Below are 17545 nucleotides of genomic sequence, written 5' to 3'. Positions count from 1 at the left end.
TTTTCAGCACAAATCCAAAATGCAGCCCCATTGTAGCTACTACAAAGAAAATTAACTATACCTCGGTCAAAACCAGCACAAGCAATAATACATAAATGGTTGGCTGTGCAATCAGCTGAGAATCTTTTGTGTTTCTAAACTTCTATTACTTGTTAGGTATAAAAGCCCTCTGTCTCAAAATGTACGTGGATTTTCTATACTTATGGCAAGTGGAAATAGTTGTTTCTTCACAATAAAAAATATCTAATGTTATTAATTTTTCCAAATGTTCCATGCATTTCATGCTATCACAGTGAATTTCTGAATGTGCCTTTTTTCAGTATGGTATTGGAACACTGTGTGTGTGTTGAGATTTGGGGGTTCTGAAGAAAGCTTACTTCTTAAATTCTACAGCAGTTCCTTATTCTGTTGATTTCTTACCTATGTAAGCAATTTCAAATTTGGTTCATAATTTCATAATTCCAGTTATGAATACAGTGATTTTTGTTGGGATCTCTATATGGTATACCTGAATATGCTTTTACATATATGCATGTAGAGTTAAAAGGAGAGAATGAGGACGGGGATTCTTCTGGTCTTCTTCAGTTTGGGATAATTTTGAGTTCCTTATAGCTTCATAAACTCAGCAAATTTGTCATTTCCTTGGCATAGAAGTTTTCTCCTGGGTTTCTTAGGGTTCCCCCCCCCCCCCCCCCCCCCCCCCCCCCCCCCAATAAATTAGAGGCAGTCTTTCTCAGGCAAATGTTAACATTTGCAAGCACTAACACTTAGTAATCATTTTATCAAAAAAGGAACCTGCAGCAAGAGAAAAACTATTCTGATTGTTCTGAAAAATTAGAATACCAGCAAACCAGCGTTAGGATACCAGAATACATACTATTCTTGTTTTTAGGAATAAATCACTTCAGAGAGCATTTTGACTGTATAGGAAGTTTGAATCTCTGGCATTTTACATTGAATGAATTATTCCTTTGTTAATAGAATATAGTATTATTCTGAGGATAAGAAGATACGTAACCAGAATTTAGCCCATCACTGCTCTAAAGGAAAGGCGTAAGATTGTCCTGCTGTCCTATAAAGGCAAAGCCAAGCAAACAGACCCTCTCTCTGCTTCTTTCTTTCTTTCTTCCATTTTCAAAATAAAAAGAAAAGGGTTCACAGTGGTGACCCAGTTTTGTTTTGGTTATTCAGTCAGATCTTCTTGTGGCTCAGATAAGTATATGGTGTGTTGACTGAAGTTACACTGAAGTTTATATGAGCTGACAATCTTAATTTTATTAGACTTCCCCTCCCAACATCCCCTACAGAATAGGATATAAATTATGTGTGACACCATAATTTCATAGATTTAATACACAAAATGAAAAATGTCATTGAGCTCCATATGCTTACTCCTTTTATGAATAGCAAGCTAGATAATTTTGAAGGCAAGGCAAAGACCTGGCAAAAAAGGTACAAGGAGAGAGTGAGAAAATAGCAGCACCTCTGTATCTTCTGGTTTAAGTCAGAAAATAGATGATTTGTACCTCCAAATGTCTTATTTTTCTTTATCCAGCTCTAAATGGTTTATGTACTAAGTATAGAAAGGAGTCTGGAAACTGATACCTTGTGTTCCTTTAATTAAAAATGATATCTGGCTTTCTGCTTCTGCTTTGCTCAGATTCTGTATAGAAACCTAGTAATGTCACACTGCAGATATTGAGAGGTAGTAAGGGCAGTGGGATAAGAATAAGAATGAGTGAGTTCTTAAAATTAGAAAGTTTCGCTTCTGATTTAACATCACAATATAACTGCACAATACCCGAGGCTGTTCATTTCTGCATTATCACTTTGTTCTCATTGTGCACCTCATTAAATACATTCTGTTCTCAAAGTTGTTTTAAAGAAAAAAAAGCCACGAGCCTCTCAATCTATCAAAAAATCACCCCTCCTCAGAGAACACATGTTCATTTTTAATCTAAACAGGCAATTCTTTAAAGTCAAGTTAGAAGCTCTGAGTCTTAATGGGTAGCTGTTTCATGTTATCTCTTAACACACCAGGGTACTTAGTGACTTTTCCTCCCCCCCCCCCGCCCCACCTACCCCAATAAGTATAAGCTTTATTCTACTCGAGGAGGGGTATAATATACTTAATGTATATTGTATAGCATGAAGTGTGTGTTAGGAACAACGAAAATGCTGGAAGTATCAGTCAAAGTTCATTACTTCGTTATAAATAATTTAAATACAAGCAAATTAGGTGACTTTCTAATTAAAAACAAACAAAACAAAACCCAGAGAGGATGTCTGTGTTTTGTCGAGGGACGGAGTAATCCTGGACAGACATCTGTCACTGCCACACTATGCAGTTTCCTTTTGCAGTAAATGATGCTGTCCTTGGGGCCACAGAAGATAACGTAGGTGGTGGGACTAACTACAATCATTGAAGCAAACGGTCCTTGCTGTGACTGCTTCAGACTTAGTGCTTAAGGCAGTTTCTAGCAATGACTGCTGTAAGATAACTACTAGAAGGATTAAAACCAAACCAACATAAAATAAAAAGCACCCTAGTTACTAGAATATTCTTGACTTAGGGAAGCTTTCTAGAATGGACATAGAACCCAAGAAATCCCAGCTTTAAAAATGAACGATGCCGGTTGGAAGAGACCCTGAACAAAATGATTGACTTGTCAGAAATAGCACATGATTGATTATGGCAAGAGGAGGGAAGGTTAAAAACTAAGTAGTAATATAAATAAACAGTAATATTATAGTTTTTATATCTTATGTGTAATAACCTTTTATGACATTTAATATGTTATTTTATATCATTTTATGTGTATATATTCTACAGCTGCACTCCAATTCTGACAAAGGTGATGGATCAGTCAAATACATTCTTACTGGAGAAGGGGCGGGGACTATATTTATTATTGATGACACGACTGGAGACATCCATTCAACCAAAAGCCTAGATCGAGAGCAGAAGACACACTATGTGCTTCATGCCCAAGCTATTGATAGACGGACAAACAAGCCACTCGAGCCTGAATCTGAATTTATTATCAAAGTGCAGGATATCAACGACAATGCACCAAAATTTACAGATGGACCGTACATTGTTACTGTGCCAGAGATGTCTGAAATGGGTAAGGAAAACAAATTGTTCTATTCAACAGTCTTTTAACAAGTGAAAATTCTACATATTGTTTGACAAAGTTATGACACGTTATTGTATCACTGATTGTCTGTAAAAGATATTACAATTGAGAAGAGCTGATAGGAAGACATCAAATGCAACCTTGTATGTTACTTAGGACATTCACATTAAGAAAACAGTACACACACACCCTGACTGTAGAGGAGATTCACTCTTATTCTTGAATGCTTTAATTCCTGGGCAAATGGTAATTTGCACTGTAGAAACAAGAGGTATTTGTATATCCTCATTCAACTACACACTTTATGGCATTCTCTTATGTCTACATGAGTAGTCTATGCAATTCGCAGAATTAAAGATTTTTCTAGATTATTTTAGACCATGGCGTCATATGTTTATTGAGCTTTATTAAGTTTCTTTATAAAGTGAACTGACATTCAAAAAAAGTCCTGATCTTTGATTTTCCCTGTTAGAAATGTAGTTCAGATATTCTTATTCTTTGAGGTGCTACATTATGCAATCAGTTTTCTGTATGTATTGCTTCTCTGGTATGGAAATTAGTTTATAACTTTTCCCTAATATCTCAACATCAAAGCTACATAACTAGTCCAGGATAGATGGATAGAAATAGGAGTTTTGTGCTAGATATTTTTTTTAAGAAAGCTTAACTGTCATGACTAGTCTTTGTGAAATATATCTTCTGTCTTTTATTTCTGAATGGACAGGACAGATAGTTACCTCATGAACACACTTTTCCCTTTCCTCCCAAATCCCTACACACCCCGTCTTAGAAATTACTTTCAAGTCCAAGATGTGTCTAACTTTCTCAAGTGAAAAAGAGATAATTTGTTCTTCTCTCCTTGCTGTTTGTTTAATGAGCAGGTGATAGACTTTAACTTCTGCAGAGTATAATTTTAATTTTTTTCTAAAAAATTAAAAGGGAAAAATATTAAAATACATGTAGTTACTCATAATAGTATTGATCATACATACAAAAATGAATGAATGTTGTCATTGAATCTTACTAGTTTGTCATCATCACTTTGAATGATAACTCATATGAAATAACAGAAGTGTTTTGTTCCATACTTGAAAGTCAGATACAATATTTTGTTAATGTAATGATTTTGGATACGAAGATACCTTGTACAACTTTCCTGGTGTAGATAGGTGAAATTAATTTTAAACTGGGAATCTGCATTCAGTTCATCTTCTATGGTATCACCTGACATTATTATGCTGAGTTCAGACATACGTGATTATGTAATGAGGGAAGTTTAATCTGTTTGTGGAAGTCTGCATACTGTTTGAACTGCATAGAGTTTCACAGTATGTAAAGAAATATTTCGTGTGGAGGGACTAAACAGGCCAAACCCATAGCTTCCATTACAGATGTGCATAGTAAAAATGGTGTATTACAAACACATCTACAATTCTTTTCTTGCATATACAAAGGAAGTGTGGTATATGAAATATTTGCAAACATGTAGTAATCATACCAGTGCTGGAAAGACCGAAATATATTAAATCTTATTCCTGAACCATGGAGTTCAGAGCCGTGGCAGTTTGGAAGCAGAGACTGATTTTTACACCCATGCTTCTTCATTAAGTGGTGTTAATCTTGTATAAAGTAGAGAATAAGTATCCTTTCCTATCTACCATGCAAAATCAGATTGTATTAAATAGACTCCGAAGCTTACCAAATCTCATGTTTTAAAAGGATACAAAAATTTTCCCCCATTCTCTTTCTTTCCCCCTAACTTTATTAATGCCCCTTCATTCTTTCTCTCACTGTCACTGTCACCACACTGACACATAGGAATAGTTCCTTGATTTTCTTCTCAAAATGTCCTTCATACGTGATGTTCTGAAAAACAGTCTACCAGTCTGCATCGTAATTGTCCTGTTCTAATACTTTGTTCTTCGTAGGTATTGTAGTACCTTTCTCCCTTTCCAGTCCTCTCCTCTCTTCCAAGTCCTCCCACAGTGTGCTATTTCAGATGTCTCTTCCCAGCTGTGGAGAACTCTTAACCTTTTTTTCCTGTGTTCCCTTTTGCAACAAGAATGCATGAAGGGAGAAATATCTTTCTTTGGTCTCCTCTTACTTCCTTCTCTGTTCCTCTTTCATATGTCATTGTTCCCATATTCCTTCCCTTTTATGAATTTTCTTCTTTCCACAGTCTGTTTCCCTCTAACTGGGAATTGCTATCTCATCTTTGCTTGTAATTTCTATTTCCCCCTCCTCCCACATTTTATTATCATTACTTATTAACATTATTATTTCTAATAGCCTCTTCTGGGTCTCTACCAGAAGAACAATCTTTATTAGCCATTCTTGTTTGGTCAGTATCTAGCTAATAAAAATTTTCAGATTTTAGATCAAATATGTTTTCATTCCTTAAAATAATTTGCAAATTGTTCATTCTTGTCTTAAACCATAGATTCCTCTCAAATACTGACTTCCTTGATCTGTTCTTTTACTTCTCAGACCTATAAACTTGTAGGTGTCCATCTACACAGTGATGCTAGTGGATATAACATACATGTTCATAATGTAGAATTCCCTATTTTAACCATCTAAGCATACTATTGCAGATATCATTCCCAAGAGAAATTTATGTAAATACAGAAGGGCAGTATTTCTGTGAGTAATATCATAATACCAGGACTATTTAAGCAATACACCTTTGTGGGAAGTACTACAGTGAGGGGTAATAAGAATATTTTGGGCTCCGAGTAGGAATATTTTGGGCCTGTACAAAACCTCTTCAATTGTGTTCAATAATTCACTGGGGCACAAAGCTTTACTGTTAGAGTTGAGTTCATTTCAGTAGCATCTAAGCTCTTATCTCAGTTGTCTCTTGTCACACCACAGAGTGTCTTGATGTGAAATTCGTTTCCTTTATCGACTGTCTCCAAAAATGCATAACTCTGTCTTCCTCTTTCTTCAGTTTCCTTTGTCTTTAATGGAGACTATTTTAATTAATTGATTATTTCCTTCCCCTGTGGAAGCCTTTTATTTTCTGCATAGGAGGAGAGACAGTGGAAAGGAAATCAATGTTATCCTCAAAGTCAAAAGCAGCTAATATAATTATTTTTTATTTGTTCATTCTATTTATAAAAGTTCTCTTTTTTTTTTTTCAGTCCTCTCAAAATGTAGTATTCTTACACAGATGTTAGTCATAATTCTGTAGTAGTCTGAATCTTGGTATTACTGTACAACTACATTATACAAGTTACTGTTTTCCAAAGAATAATTCAAATATTTAGTCTGTGATGACATTTTGGGTTATAAACCAGAGTGGATTATGGTAAACCAAGGAAGTTTTAATGATAAAATAAAGCATTAATGCATATGTTTTATAAATGAAATACTTTACTGGTTGTACCTGAGGTAAATCATTAAAATATCTATTCCACAAAGCTTTCCTGTTGTGTGAATAAAACTGAATTTTCATATCCCGCCATACAGGCAATCTGCTGTAGGCATACATTATATTTTCATTGCAAATTTATGATCATTATTTTCTTTTTCCCATATTGATTTGTTTGTGTTTATTGCATACTGAAAGCATTTTATTTGTGGCAATCTCAGGAAGACTAATTCTATTATTGCTTCCACAGAATATCTTCTTTCTGTCAAATAATGGAGATCTCTATGGCATTTTTTTTTAGTTCTGTAATTAGCACGTTTTTTGACATTTAACTGTGGAGTCTATACATAACTGAACTTCTTGTTATTATTTCAGGAATTCCTAAGGATGCTTCACTACTTTAAAAATTTCTTCCACTTTTTTACATGGTCATTTAAAAAACTTTCAGTGTTACTCTATCTCTATAAAAGCCGTCATGCTGAGTGGCAGGTGATATTTTTGATCTCCTTTTTCCTGTTCAGTTTCAGCAGCAGGTTCCTGTCTGTCTCCTCAAGAAGTTAGTGGGTATTTTCCCCACAAGTTGAACCTTTCTTGATCTACTTGTAAAATTTGTAGGACCTTTATGGCTTTTCTTTTTTTTAGGTCACTGGCAAGAAAGTACAGGTAAGTTATGTTAAATTATTTGCCAAATATTAGATCACAGTGTTCACTGTGGCACAAAGTGAACATATTATTTATGCTTTATGTACAATGCTGAAAGAGCTGAAAGGAACCACCTGTTCCTTGCCTTCATTGAACCTTTCTTCCTAAAAGTTGGCTCAAGAACCAAGGTTTCTATCTGAAATTATTTCTTCTCCAGTGTAAAAAAAAAAAAAAAAAAAAATCACTTTCATTGAGAGCTATAACTATGCTCTGGTTTAAGGTGTATGAAAGAGTCATCATTATCTAAATGTAAAAGGAAATAAAACCATTTTTCAATCAGTAAAAGCCTTCCATATTGCTCATTTTCAGATAGATTCAAAATGAATGAAATATTGCGTATTAAATTTTCTAGTGTTGAGGTCATGCACAAGAAGAATATTCCAAATAAATTCTACTTAGAAAATTAATAGACATACTGGACTTTTCTGAACTTCTTTCCACCATATTATAATGTGTGGTATTAATAATTTCAGATAATCTGGAAGACAATATTCATGGTGTTCATAAATATGATTTGTATGAGAAGTGCCTATTGATCTTCCTGTGTTGTTTGATTTTTATCTTCTAATGAAGATAGCTGACAAAAAGACAGAGGGGACTTGAATCAGTAATATAGTCACTGGACTTTAAGTGTTGATTTCTGGGTGAAATCACTGTTTTCTAATGTAGAATGAAACTAAAACATGCTGTGTTGACTTGTCAGTGTTTTAAGACTATTTTAAGAATTTGTTTAGTTGGGCAAGAAATCCCTGTGTTCATTAAACTTTTTTCACTATCTTTTTTTCACTTCTACTTTTTGTTCAATATTGATCCATTTGAGAATTTTACAGTGCAGCAAACTATGGAAAGTCATGCATACAGATTTGCATTCTCAACAGACATGTTTTATTGAACTGCCTCATTAAACATTAAAAATTTGTCTTGAGAGAGAAAGATTGAAGTATTTCCCTTCAGCTTTTCTTTGTTACATAACTTTACAAAATTTTTATTGTAAACATGTTTTAAAAAAGAGAAAAACAAAAGATATTTTGAAATAAAACTACAATTTGTATTCCCAAATGAAATGATCCTTGGTTTTGATAACAGAAAAAAGGCAAAGCTTACAGAGTGGTGTTCAGAGCATAGAGACATATTTTACAGCTCCGTATGAAGCATTAGCTAAGAAAACAGAATTCCCAATATGTAATCTCTAAACTGTAGTGGGAAATCATGTGGAATGGTAGTTGTACTCTGAATAAGCAGAGCCTCCACTTTGGGGAAAAAAAGACTTTTTTATTGCTTAACCGGAGTGTCAAAATGCTTTCATAGCAAAATTTTGAGTTTTTCTCGATAGGCACTTGCACAGTAGGTTGGTGAAGAAAATATAGAAGGTATGCCTCTGGGTCCGATGTTCATATCTGTTTTTGAGGTCTCCAGGGAAATTAGATTCTTATTTTTTGTATTAGACTCTTTTCTTCAGAACATTGTTAGCATTAAAAATAGCAAGGCAGCTGATCTGTACACTTTTCCACCTAAATCCTTCATTACACATAACTCAACAGCAAAAACTGATGCTGGATCTGTATGGTACAAATATATGTGGAATTGTGATTTATCTGTCATGTTGTTGAGCTGAATGATGCTAACTTTGAAAGGAGTAATTGGAAGGTAAAGGTACCCTCTTTACCTTTTTTTCTCACAAGGCATTCTAACTGGCAGCTTTCACAAGCTGCCTTTCCTCTGTGCTCAGCAAATCAGGAAAGAGTTAGGCAAAAGGCCTGTACAGGTATATCTTAGCAGATGCTGAGTGTGCTTGTGTAAGTAATACAGTGAAAAGTTACGCACGTGATTAGCTACATTGCACTGAATGAGGGTTTGAGAGGTGAGGTGGGCGGTTGAGTTAAAACTTGTGATTCTAAGTGTTCTTTTAGATGGAAGAAGAACACTTTGCCACTATTCAGTACCAAATTACTATTATCAGGTGTTTCTTAGAAGAGAGATACAGATGTATTAGAAAACCACTGTGGCAGATTTTAAGGTATAATAGCATTCCATTCATGCAAAAATCACCTGTCAGTTGCTTATGTGAGATACTGTCTTTCACTAGCCCTGTTTCTTTGTCCCACATCAATGAGCAATACAAGCACTCAGATTCTATCCCCTACCTCTTAAAATAAGGAGAGGAGAGAAGAAAGTCTCTGAAGAATGAGAGAACCATGAAATCTCAGTATTTCTGGTATTTTCTTCTTCTGAAATAGCCAAAATCTGTTTGTTCATCCATTCCAAAACCTACCTTGATTTTCTAGAACTCTGGGAAAAAGTGCAAATGGGTTCTCCATCTGTCAGACAACTAGGTAACTGTTGGTAATTTTTTTCCTAGAAGCAGGAAAATGTATAGACAAAAAAGTACAGAAGTTGCCCAGCACTCTGGGTAGCAAACTCTGGTAGGTGACTGACTATACCTATTGGATTAGGTGACTGACTATACCTATTGGATGGGCATGGTTTTGTTGTATGCAATTAAAAAAAAAATAAAATCATTGTATATCAGTAACCTATTAATCTTTAAAGATTCCACAAGATTTCAACATAAAATAATGAAGCCATGAATAGAAATAAAACAACAAATTAGTGTGGACAGGCCTTTATGCTTGAAAACAAGAAGCTTAACTAGAAGATAGAAAGGTCACAGCTTTTCCACCTCAAGTTATAAATTATTGCCAAACTGGGCTACAGAAATCTAACATTACAGTATTTAGATAAGCCATAGAATAGGGCAAAAAATGCATTTTCTGTTCTTTGAAGTGACGTGATGTGGTTCGCAGGAACTCTTATTCTAAGCTTAGATAGCAAATAAATACGACTGAATAGATTCCTAGAACATTTTAAGAACATTACACTAACTTTAATTCATATTTGTTTACCTTGCCACATAACCCCAAATACAGTAATTTAGTCAGTTTTACCATTAACTCCTGAATAACTATGAACAGACTACCAGCTCCAGCTTGATTTTATTACAATATTCAACATCAAATTCATCAAGGTATCCTTATATCTGCTGTCTGAATATATTTGTCTATGAGATTGTATGCATTTTGGCTATTCAGAGACCAGAGGACGCTATATTTAAGTACGCAGACACATTTGCCATTCCTTTTACTAAATCTCCAGTAGAGATACAAAAAAAGCAACTTTTGGTGTTCAAGTTAGTGTGGCACAAATGAATGAATAGTTTCTCAAACAGCGAAGAATCCAAATCTGCGAAGACTTGCACCCTTGCTTTGCTGTACTCGAAGTGAGACTCCATGGTTTTAGGTATTTCTGTTCCCAGTATAGACTGAGGGCGTGCACATTAACAAACTGTTCTGTGCGATGGAAACCGATCTTTGAAGTTAAACAGTTGGAACTGAGGATCTGATGTCCACACCATATGTTTTTGGGAGGTCTTATTTCAGACTAGCTCTCGTCTGGTCTCTGAGACTAAATGCCCATTAGCAGTCAGAATAAATCAGATGTGCTGCTAAAGCACATCTTCTGGTCTAGTTTCATGCAAAGGAATCTAGTTAGCATGCTCTGAAACTGTTCCATGAGGCAAATCAAAGTACGACAAGTGAGGGAGATCAAGGGATTCAATTCAAAAGCGTACTTCTCCTCACAACTAAGATGTGAAATTGAACACACCAGAGTGGAGGTGATGCCTCAGTGGTTAATTTAACTGAGAAGCCACTTTCAGATGCAGAATTACACGTCAGCAGCCTGTTCTGTTATTATTATTCCTGTATTTTAATATTGGGCCAAGGGAGTCTGTAGCAAGCAATGTCTGTAGAAGGATAAACAAGTGGGATGAAGACTGAACCTTTATTAACTTGCCAATCTTTCATTTACTGATTTCTTATATGAAGTGTTGGGCAGTGATAGCAAAAAAAGATTCATCATTAAATGTCTTGCAAAATACAGTAAAATGTATAATCACTTGTCTCTATTCTGTCTGTGCAGTACTTACGCATTTTATTTTCTGCAAAGTGTTACTCATAAGTTATCCCACTTAGTGGCACAGTATACAGTTAATATTTATGTTTATATATATGTAATTAAGTTACATAGACATATATAGAGAGAAAGAGGAAAAGTTTTCTTCAAATGAGTATACATATTAATCTCTTGATTGTAGAATGAGAGGACTGTAGAGGTTTCAAAAATACATCTAAAAATATTTATTTTTGTCAGAAAATTATATTTATTATCAATTAACTTTTATTTTCCTGTATATACAGGTACGTCTGTTCTACAGGTGACAGCCACAGATGCAGATGACCCTACATATGGAAACAGCGCCAGAGTAGTGTACAGTATTCTTCAGGGACAGCCATATTTCTCTGTTGACCCTAAAACAGGTGGATATTTTATATTTCTGTCAGTGCGATTTGGCTAATATGTTGCAGTTAACTAAGTCTGGTATATGAAATCCAATGTACAAAACACAGGTGGGTGGGATTTTTTTTCTTTTTTTAAAATTCCTGTTATATCCTAGTTCTTGCTTTAACACTATGAAATTTAGGAGTTGCTATGTTTTGCTGAGTACTAAAATGAGCCTACTGTGTACAGAATTAATTCTGCATCATGTCATGATGTGAGCCATTCAGCCAAACTGGAATAGCACTTTTTCATCTTTTCAAGCCTCTGTTTAGGAATTGGCTCAAGTGTACCTAATACATTATGATTTTAAATGCTTTATTTTGCCTGAAGGATAGGCTTGGGAGGATTATTGAATGTGTGCTTCAACACATACACCATAATAAATTAATATCATTCTTGTATTTATAAAACTGCTGTATTGCCGTTTAACTGAAAATTTATTCTATGATTCAAGAAGTAGAATGAGCTGAAATATTTATGCTTAAAGTCTATTTATCGCCTTCTCTTTTTTTCCACAAAGTGTAAGTTATGTATAATGAATCCAAATTGGTTTCTTTAAAGAGGGAAGAAATCTCTTTTGGAGATGGGGGTTGTTACAAGTTTTGGATTTTCTGAAAAGCATTATCTTAAATATTAATATAATTATATATTTTAGTACACATTTATATTCCTTAATAATGAGGTAATATCATTTAAGAAAGTAATTTTTTCCTCTGAATTTTGTAATTGTTTTTCCCTATCTATATCACAACTTTAATACTGAAGGGAAAGAATGAAATATGGTGATCCCTACACTTAACTGTAGGGAAGAATAATGGTTTTTAAAATATGCTGAAGTGAAGTAAGTATAGTGTAAGTAGTTTTCATTGTAATGATTTTACATTTATGTGTCTTTGCTTGTATACGTTAATCTCTGTAGAACTTGGAGGTATATGCTTGCTTCATTACAAGAGAAGTATCTGTGCCACCTCACTCAGCTTTGAGGTTGGGTCTGCTTTCAGCAGAGGGCTGGACTCAATGACCCCCAGAGGTCTCTCTCAACATAAGTTATTCCATAAATTTCTGAGCTCATGGCAGAAAGGCCTAGGAGTGCAAAGCCTGACAGGGTCATGTTAGAGGACTATATAAGGTGCTGGGAGGCAAACCTGATGGCTGCCTGTTCAGACATATGGTGTTTTGGGAAGGACTGCTGGCATGTGCCTTTAACCAGCCACGTGTGAGTGCAGTCTGGCAGAGTACTGGCTGGCACAGGCTAAAAACACTCTGGGGTACATGTTAGTTAGCAGCTAAGAGGTATGGAATATCAGTGGTACAGTGCTCAAGCTCTCTCTGCCCTTGTTTTGCTTAGAAATATAACCCTGGTCTAAATTTCTACTTCTGTTTTGGCACTCTGAGGCAATGGCCTATATTTTTTATTTTTATAATGATGTGGCACTTGTAGTCTCGACCCGATATTCAGTCAGTGAAGAATCATAATGGATGTTCTCAGTATCAGGTATCACAAAAGAAAATAATATTGTTATAGCAGTGTTTCTGTGTTATAAAGAAAGCAGATGGGAGTGTATTTTCACTCTCCAAGCCTTAGGTTTTGACAGGGATTTAATAATACTTTATGAACTTAAACTGTTTTTAATATGTGTATAGAATATGAAAATTATTCTGATACTTTAGTCTATTAAATGGCAAAAGAATAAATACCTTACAAGGTAAGTAGACCGTGAAACAGTGAAAAAAACTGGAGAAAGTTTTTTTTATTTGATAAGTTGTCTTTTTATAATTGCAGAATAACAGTTAATTTAATTTGGCATGATATAATGGAAAGAAGTAGAATATTGGAAATGATGGGAAAGTCTTGAAGAATAGAGTGTTTCACTATGAAATTTCACTTTGAATTTCTGGGGTTTAAGACTCATTTTCTAAAAACATCACTCCTCTGTATTTGCAAGCATTTCTGTGACCTATTTTTCCTAAGGCTTCAATCGTTCAGTTCCATCTTAATTATATTTTATCTGGAAGCTTTCTGAATTTACACTGACATGCACAAACTTCCTTTACAAGAAAGAAGGGCCAAAACAGGGAAAAAGAGAAAGGTCCCAACATTCATGACTTAATGTAATGTTTGTGAAGCCTAAAAATCTTTTATTGCTGTTAGTAAAGCTTCTTGGAGCTCTTAGATGTAGACATCAAGCTGTTCATAGCTCTAGTGTCAATACTCATATTAAGAAGTCTTCTGCTTCTAGCTTAGTGCTGCCTAAACATCCTTATTCTTGGATGTTTAGAAGAAGGACCATAGGCAGGGAAAGGGAGGGATTGAGATGGATTAGGGAGGAAAAAGCAAGGGAAAATAGAGGGATAAGGGGATCAAAGGGGCCAGTCATGTGTAAGTAAACAGGCTCTTGCTCGGCACCGTTGTCTGGTCATGTCCTGTGCTTGATCAGCCCAGTCTGTCCTGTATCTTATTTGCTCCATTTATAACTGTTTTCCTGTGTAAAGGGGCTCTCTATCTGTATGCATGTGTGCGTGCAGGTTAAGTGCCAGCAACTGGAGCTGGACCATGGGTCAGAGGGGCCTGTGTGTCTGTGGTGCCAGAAAACTGAAGAGCGCGGAGTGTGTGTGCATATTGCATGGGTGCATATGTCAGTGTGGGATCACTACCGAGCGTCAGGCTGCAGCAGCCAGCGAGTCGGATGAGTGGCTTGGGTCCTGGGTATCCATGTGGCCAAAAGTCTGGGTCAGATACCGGAGAGACCAGAGGGCTCACGAGTCAACCCTTGGAGGGGCCAAGAGGTCCAGACCAGTCTGTGGGCTGGCTGAGAGGCCTGTTTGCATCTGCGTGTCTCTGTGCGTGAGGCAAGGGGAGACCAGGGAGCCAGGAGCCAGCTCCAGGACAGCCTGGGTGCCACAGCCAGCTACTGGGGGGCTCTTAACGTATGTGTGCGGGTGCCATTGGGGGTCCAGAGTCAGACACTGGATATGCTCAGTGTGTAAGGCCAACTACTGGGGGATCCATAGTGTGCTGGGGTGAGTGGGGGTGTGCGAGTGTGTCCAGTATTAAAAGGAGGTCTGTACCTGCAGCTGGAGCGGAGCTGCAGGCCTCGGACTTGTGTGTCCTGGTGCCAGCAAGTGTGAAAACTGGGGATCCCCGTGCCAGCTACTGGATAGATCAAGTGGCTAAGGAAGTTACAGGAGACATCCATGTTGAGTACATGCGTATATTTCCAACTATAAACCATCCTTCCTCCTGATCAGTTGGAGAAGGATGAAGCTGTTTGTGCCATTTGTGTTTGAGGGCTGAGCGTTTCTATCTGTGTGTCACCCGCTGCGTGTATGTGTTGCATCTGTGCGTGTGCCTCTTGGGAACATGCACGTGGCCTCACTACTGCTTCTAAATCATGGATTAAAAGCAGGGAGCTGCAGCAGTCTCATCTCCGTCAGGCTACCAGATTTGGAAACTCTGAACAATCTTTAGTTTTTCCGTTGATTGGTTGTCGGGTCTGTGTTTTGTTTTGGTTTGTTTTTTCCCTCTGGGAAGGAAGAATTGTAAATTCTGTCTGTGTGTAGAAATTGGCTGCAACTATGATGTTATGACTGTGAATATCAGAATTACTGTCCATGCGTAACATAAAGTGTAAGATTTTCAAAATCCTTTGATTTTGAATGGTTTTCTAGGAAGTGTTTTGTATTTGTGTTTATTAAGTACTTTTAGTAATTAGCTATGGGATGTAATAGTAATTAGCCAGGTAATTAGTAATTAGCTGTGACAGCCTGTGCTGGTTCCTGTTTGCTTTCTTCCCCAATTGCAGCAAAATATTCTGCTGAATTTTTATAAATAAGTATGTATTAATAATGCTGATGAAAGAGAGAGAAGTAAATGTCCAGATCCTAGGTATTGTTGCAAAGATTTATATGATTTTTTAAATCCAAATAATTCAGAGAACCCCAGAAAACATGAGCCACTTACCATTTTAGAGTACCATTAACCTCACTGTAAAAATAGAATAAAGTAAAATAAAATAAAATGTTATTAGTGAAGAGCAGAGCAAAAAATTTATTAATATACTTAGTATTTCAATGAGGTTCCCCCTCTCTCCCCTTCCCCCTTGTAGAACTTTGAACATCCTTTGAAATGCCCAAATATACATGAAAACTTTTCCAGGGAGTTTGAGTTAGAAATTTAATACCCCACTGTTGCGGTTTTGCCCCAGCCAGCAATTAAGCACAATGCAGCTACTTGCTCACTCCCCCCACAATAGGATGGGGGAGAAAATCAGAAGGGTAAAAGTGAGAAAACTCCTGGGTTGAGATAAAGACAGTTTAACAGGTAAAGCAAAAGCTGCGCACACAGGCAAAATGAAACAAGGAATTCATTCACCACTTCCCATGGGCAGGCAGGTGTTCAGCCGTCTCCAGGACAGCAGGGCTCCATCACACGTAACAGTTACTTGGGAAGACAAATGCCATCACTCCAAACGTCCCCATCTTCTTTCTTCTTCCTCCAGCTTTATATGCTGAGCATGACATCATATGATATGGTATATCCCTTTGCTCAGTTGGGGTCAGCTGTCCCAGCTGTGTCCCCTCCCAATTTCTTGTGCACCCCCAGCCTCCTCACTGGTGGGGTGGTGTGAGAAGCAGAAAAGCCCTTGGCTCTGTGTAAGCACTGCTCAGCAGTAACAAAACCATCCCTGTGTTACCAACACTGTTTTCAGCACAAATCCAAAACACAGCCCCATACTAGCTACTAGGAAGAAAATTAACTCTATCCCAGTCAAAACCAGCACACCCACCTTTCCCAAACCATGAGGTCTTTTGATCCATGAACTTGATGTAGGATCTATCCCTTGTTCTTTGTTTATGTCAAGTGTGGCTCTTCAAATGCAACAGTCGACATTTGACTGGTAACTCAACTCCAGAAGCTTATTTTTTCTGAGGAAACCTCAAATTAGACTCTGTGCTTTTTCTAGCAGCTATAGCAGCCCACTTTCAGTTGCCACATGCTTTGGGAATGAAAGTGAAACCCATAGTCCAATTCTGCTGTTTACAGAGTAATCCCATATCTGGAGGATGTTAGCTCCACACAGCTCTTTGCAGATGCATCAATCCTTCTGAACAGAACATACAGAGTGAATTAATCTATGAGGCATTTGTCCTTTCAGATCAGCATTTCTGGTTGTATCTGTCATGAAATAAGATATAAGACCTTCATTCATTGCAGTTTGAATTGAAATGTGGACATTGGTGGGATGGGAGAGAAATGCATTTATCATTGAATTGAACAACTGTGAAAAAAACATTAGATATTTGTATTTATTTGTAGTTATAATGATCTGCTGTTATGGCAGTAATATTACAAAAATCTTAATCATGTATCAGCTTGTTTGGGTGGTTTTTACTTAAATATATTAAATAGTAAAGAAATATCTATGCCTATTTATGAAAGAATGTCACTGCAAATTTGTACGGACTAATTATGAAGTGCGAGAAGAGTGTCAACCTCCTTCTGCTTTCTGTCTTCACAATAATATGAACAATGGCTTCAAGCATCCTTATAAGAAATTACCTATTCACTAATTATCTAGTTTGGTTCTTGTCTGAGAGCACAATACAAATAATAAACATAGTCAATGGCTGAAAAGATGCTTCCAAATATGCGTGCCTCATAAACACCAACTGAGCATCCTCTGAAGTTCAAGACTTTTATCCTCATCTGTAACTGTTAATCTTATCCTTTTCTAGAAGTTCTTGGCCATAATTCATATGGGAATGGCAGATTTTGTGGCATTATAATATATAGAGTGTAATTTTAACGTTGCATGTGTATTCCTTAAAAAAAATAAATCATTAATTAATGGAATCTATTAAAATGAAGTTATTTTAATACTGAGGTAATAATTATGGATTTAATGGATTAAGGTCTACCTCATTTCCTTAT

General features: G+C 36.4%; 1 protein-coding gene across 3 annotated transcripts in view; it reads left to right on the top strand.

The window, feature by feature from the left end:
* CDH18 (cadherin 18) overlaps nt 1-17545 on the top strand; it is a 281427-nt gene that overhangs the window by 131452 nt on the left and 132430 nt on the right. For all 3 annotated transcript variants that reach the window (XM_075744847.1, XM_075744848.1, XM_075744846.1), the window contains exons 4-5: nt 2834-3128; nt 11472-11591. In XM_075744847.1, the coding sequence (XP_075600962.1) occupies nt 2834-3128; nt 11472-11591 (415 nt within the window). The remainder of the gene's footprint in view (nt 1-2833; nt 3129-11471; nt 11592-17545) is intronic.

This window comes from Balearica regulorum, chromosome 2 (genome assembly GCF_011004875.1).
Source record: "Balearica regulorum gibbericeps isolate bBalReg1 chromosome 2, bBalReg1.pri, whole genome shotgun sequence".
NCBI lineage: Eukaryota > Metazoa > Chordata > Aves > Gruiformes > Gruidae > Balearica > Balearica regulorum.
This window is presented reverse-complemented; position numbering and strand designations above follow the sequence as displayed.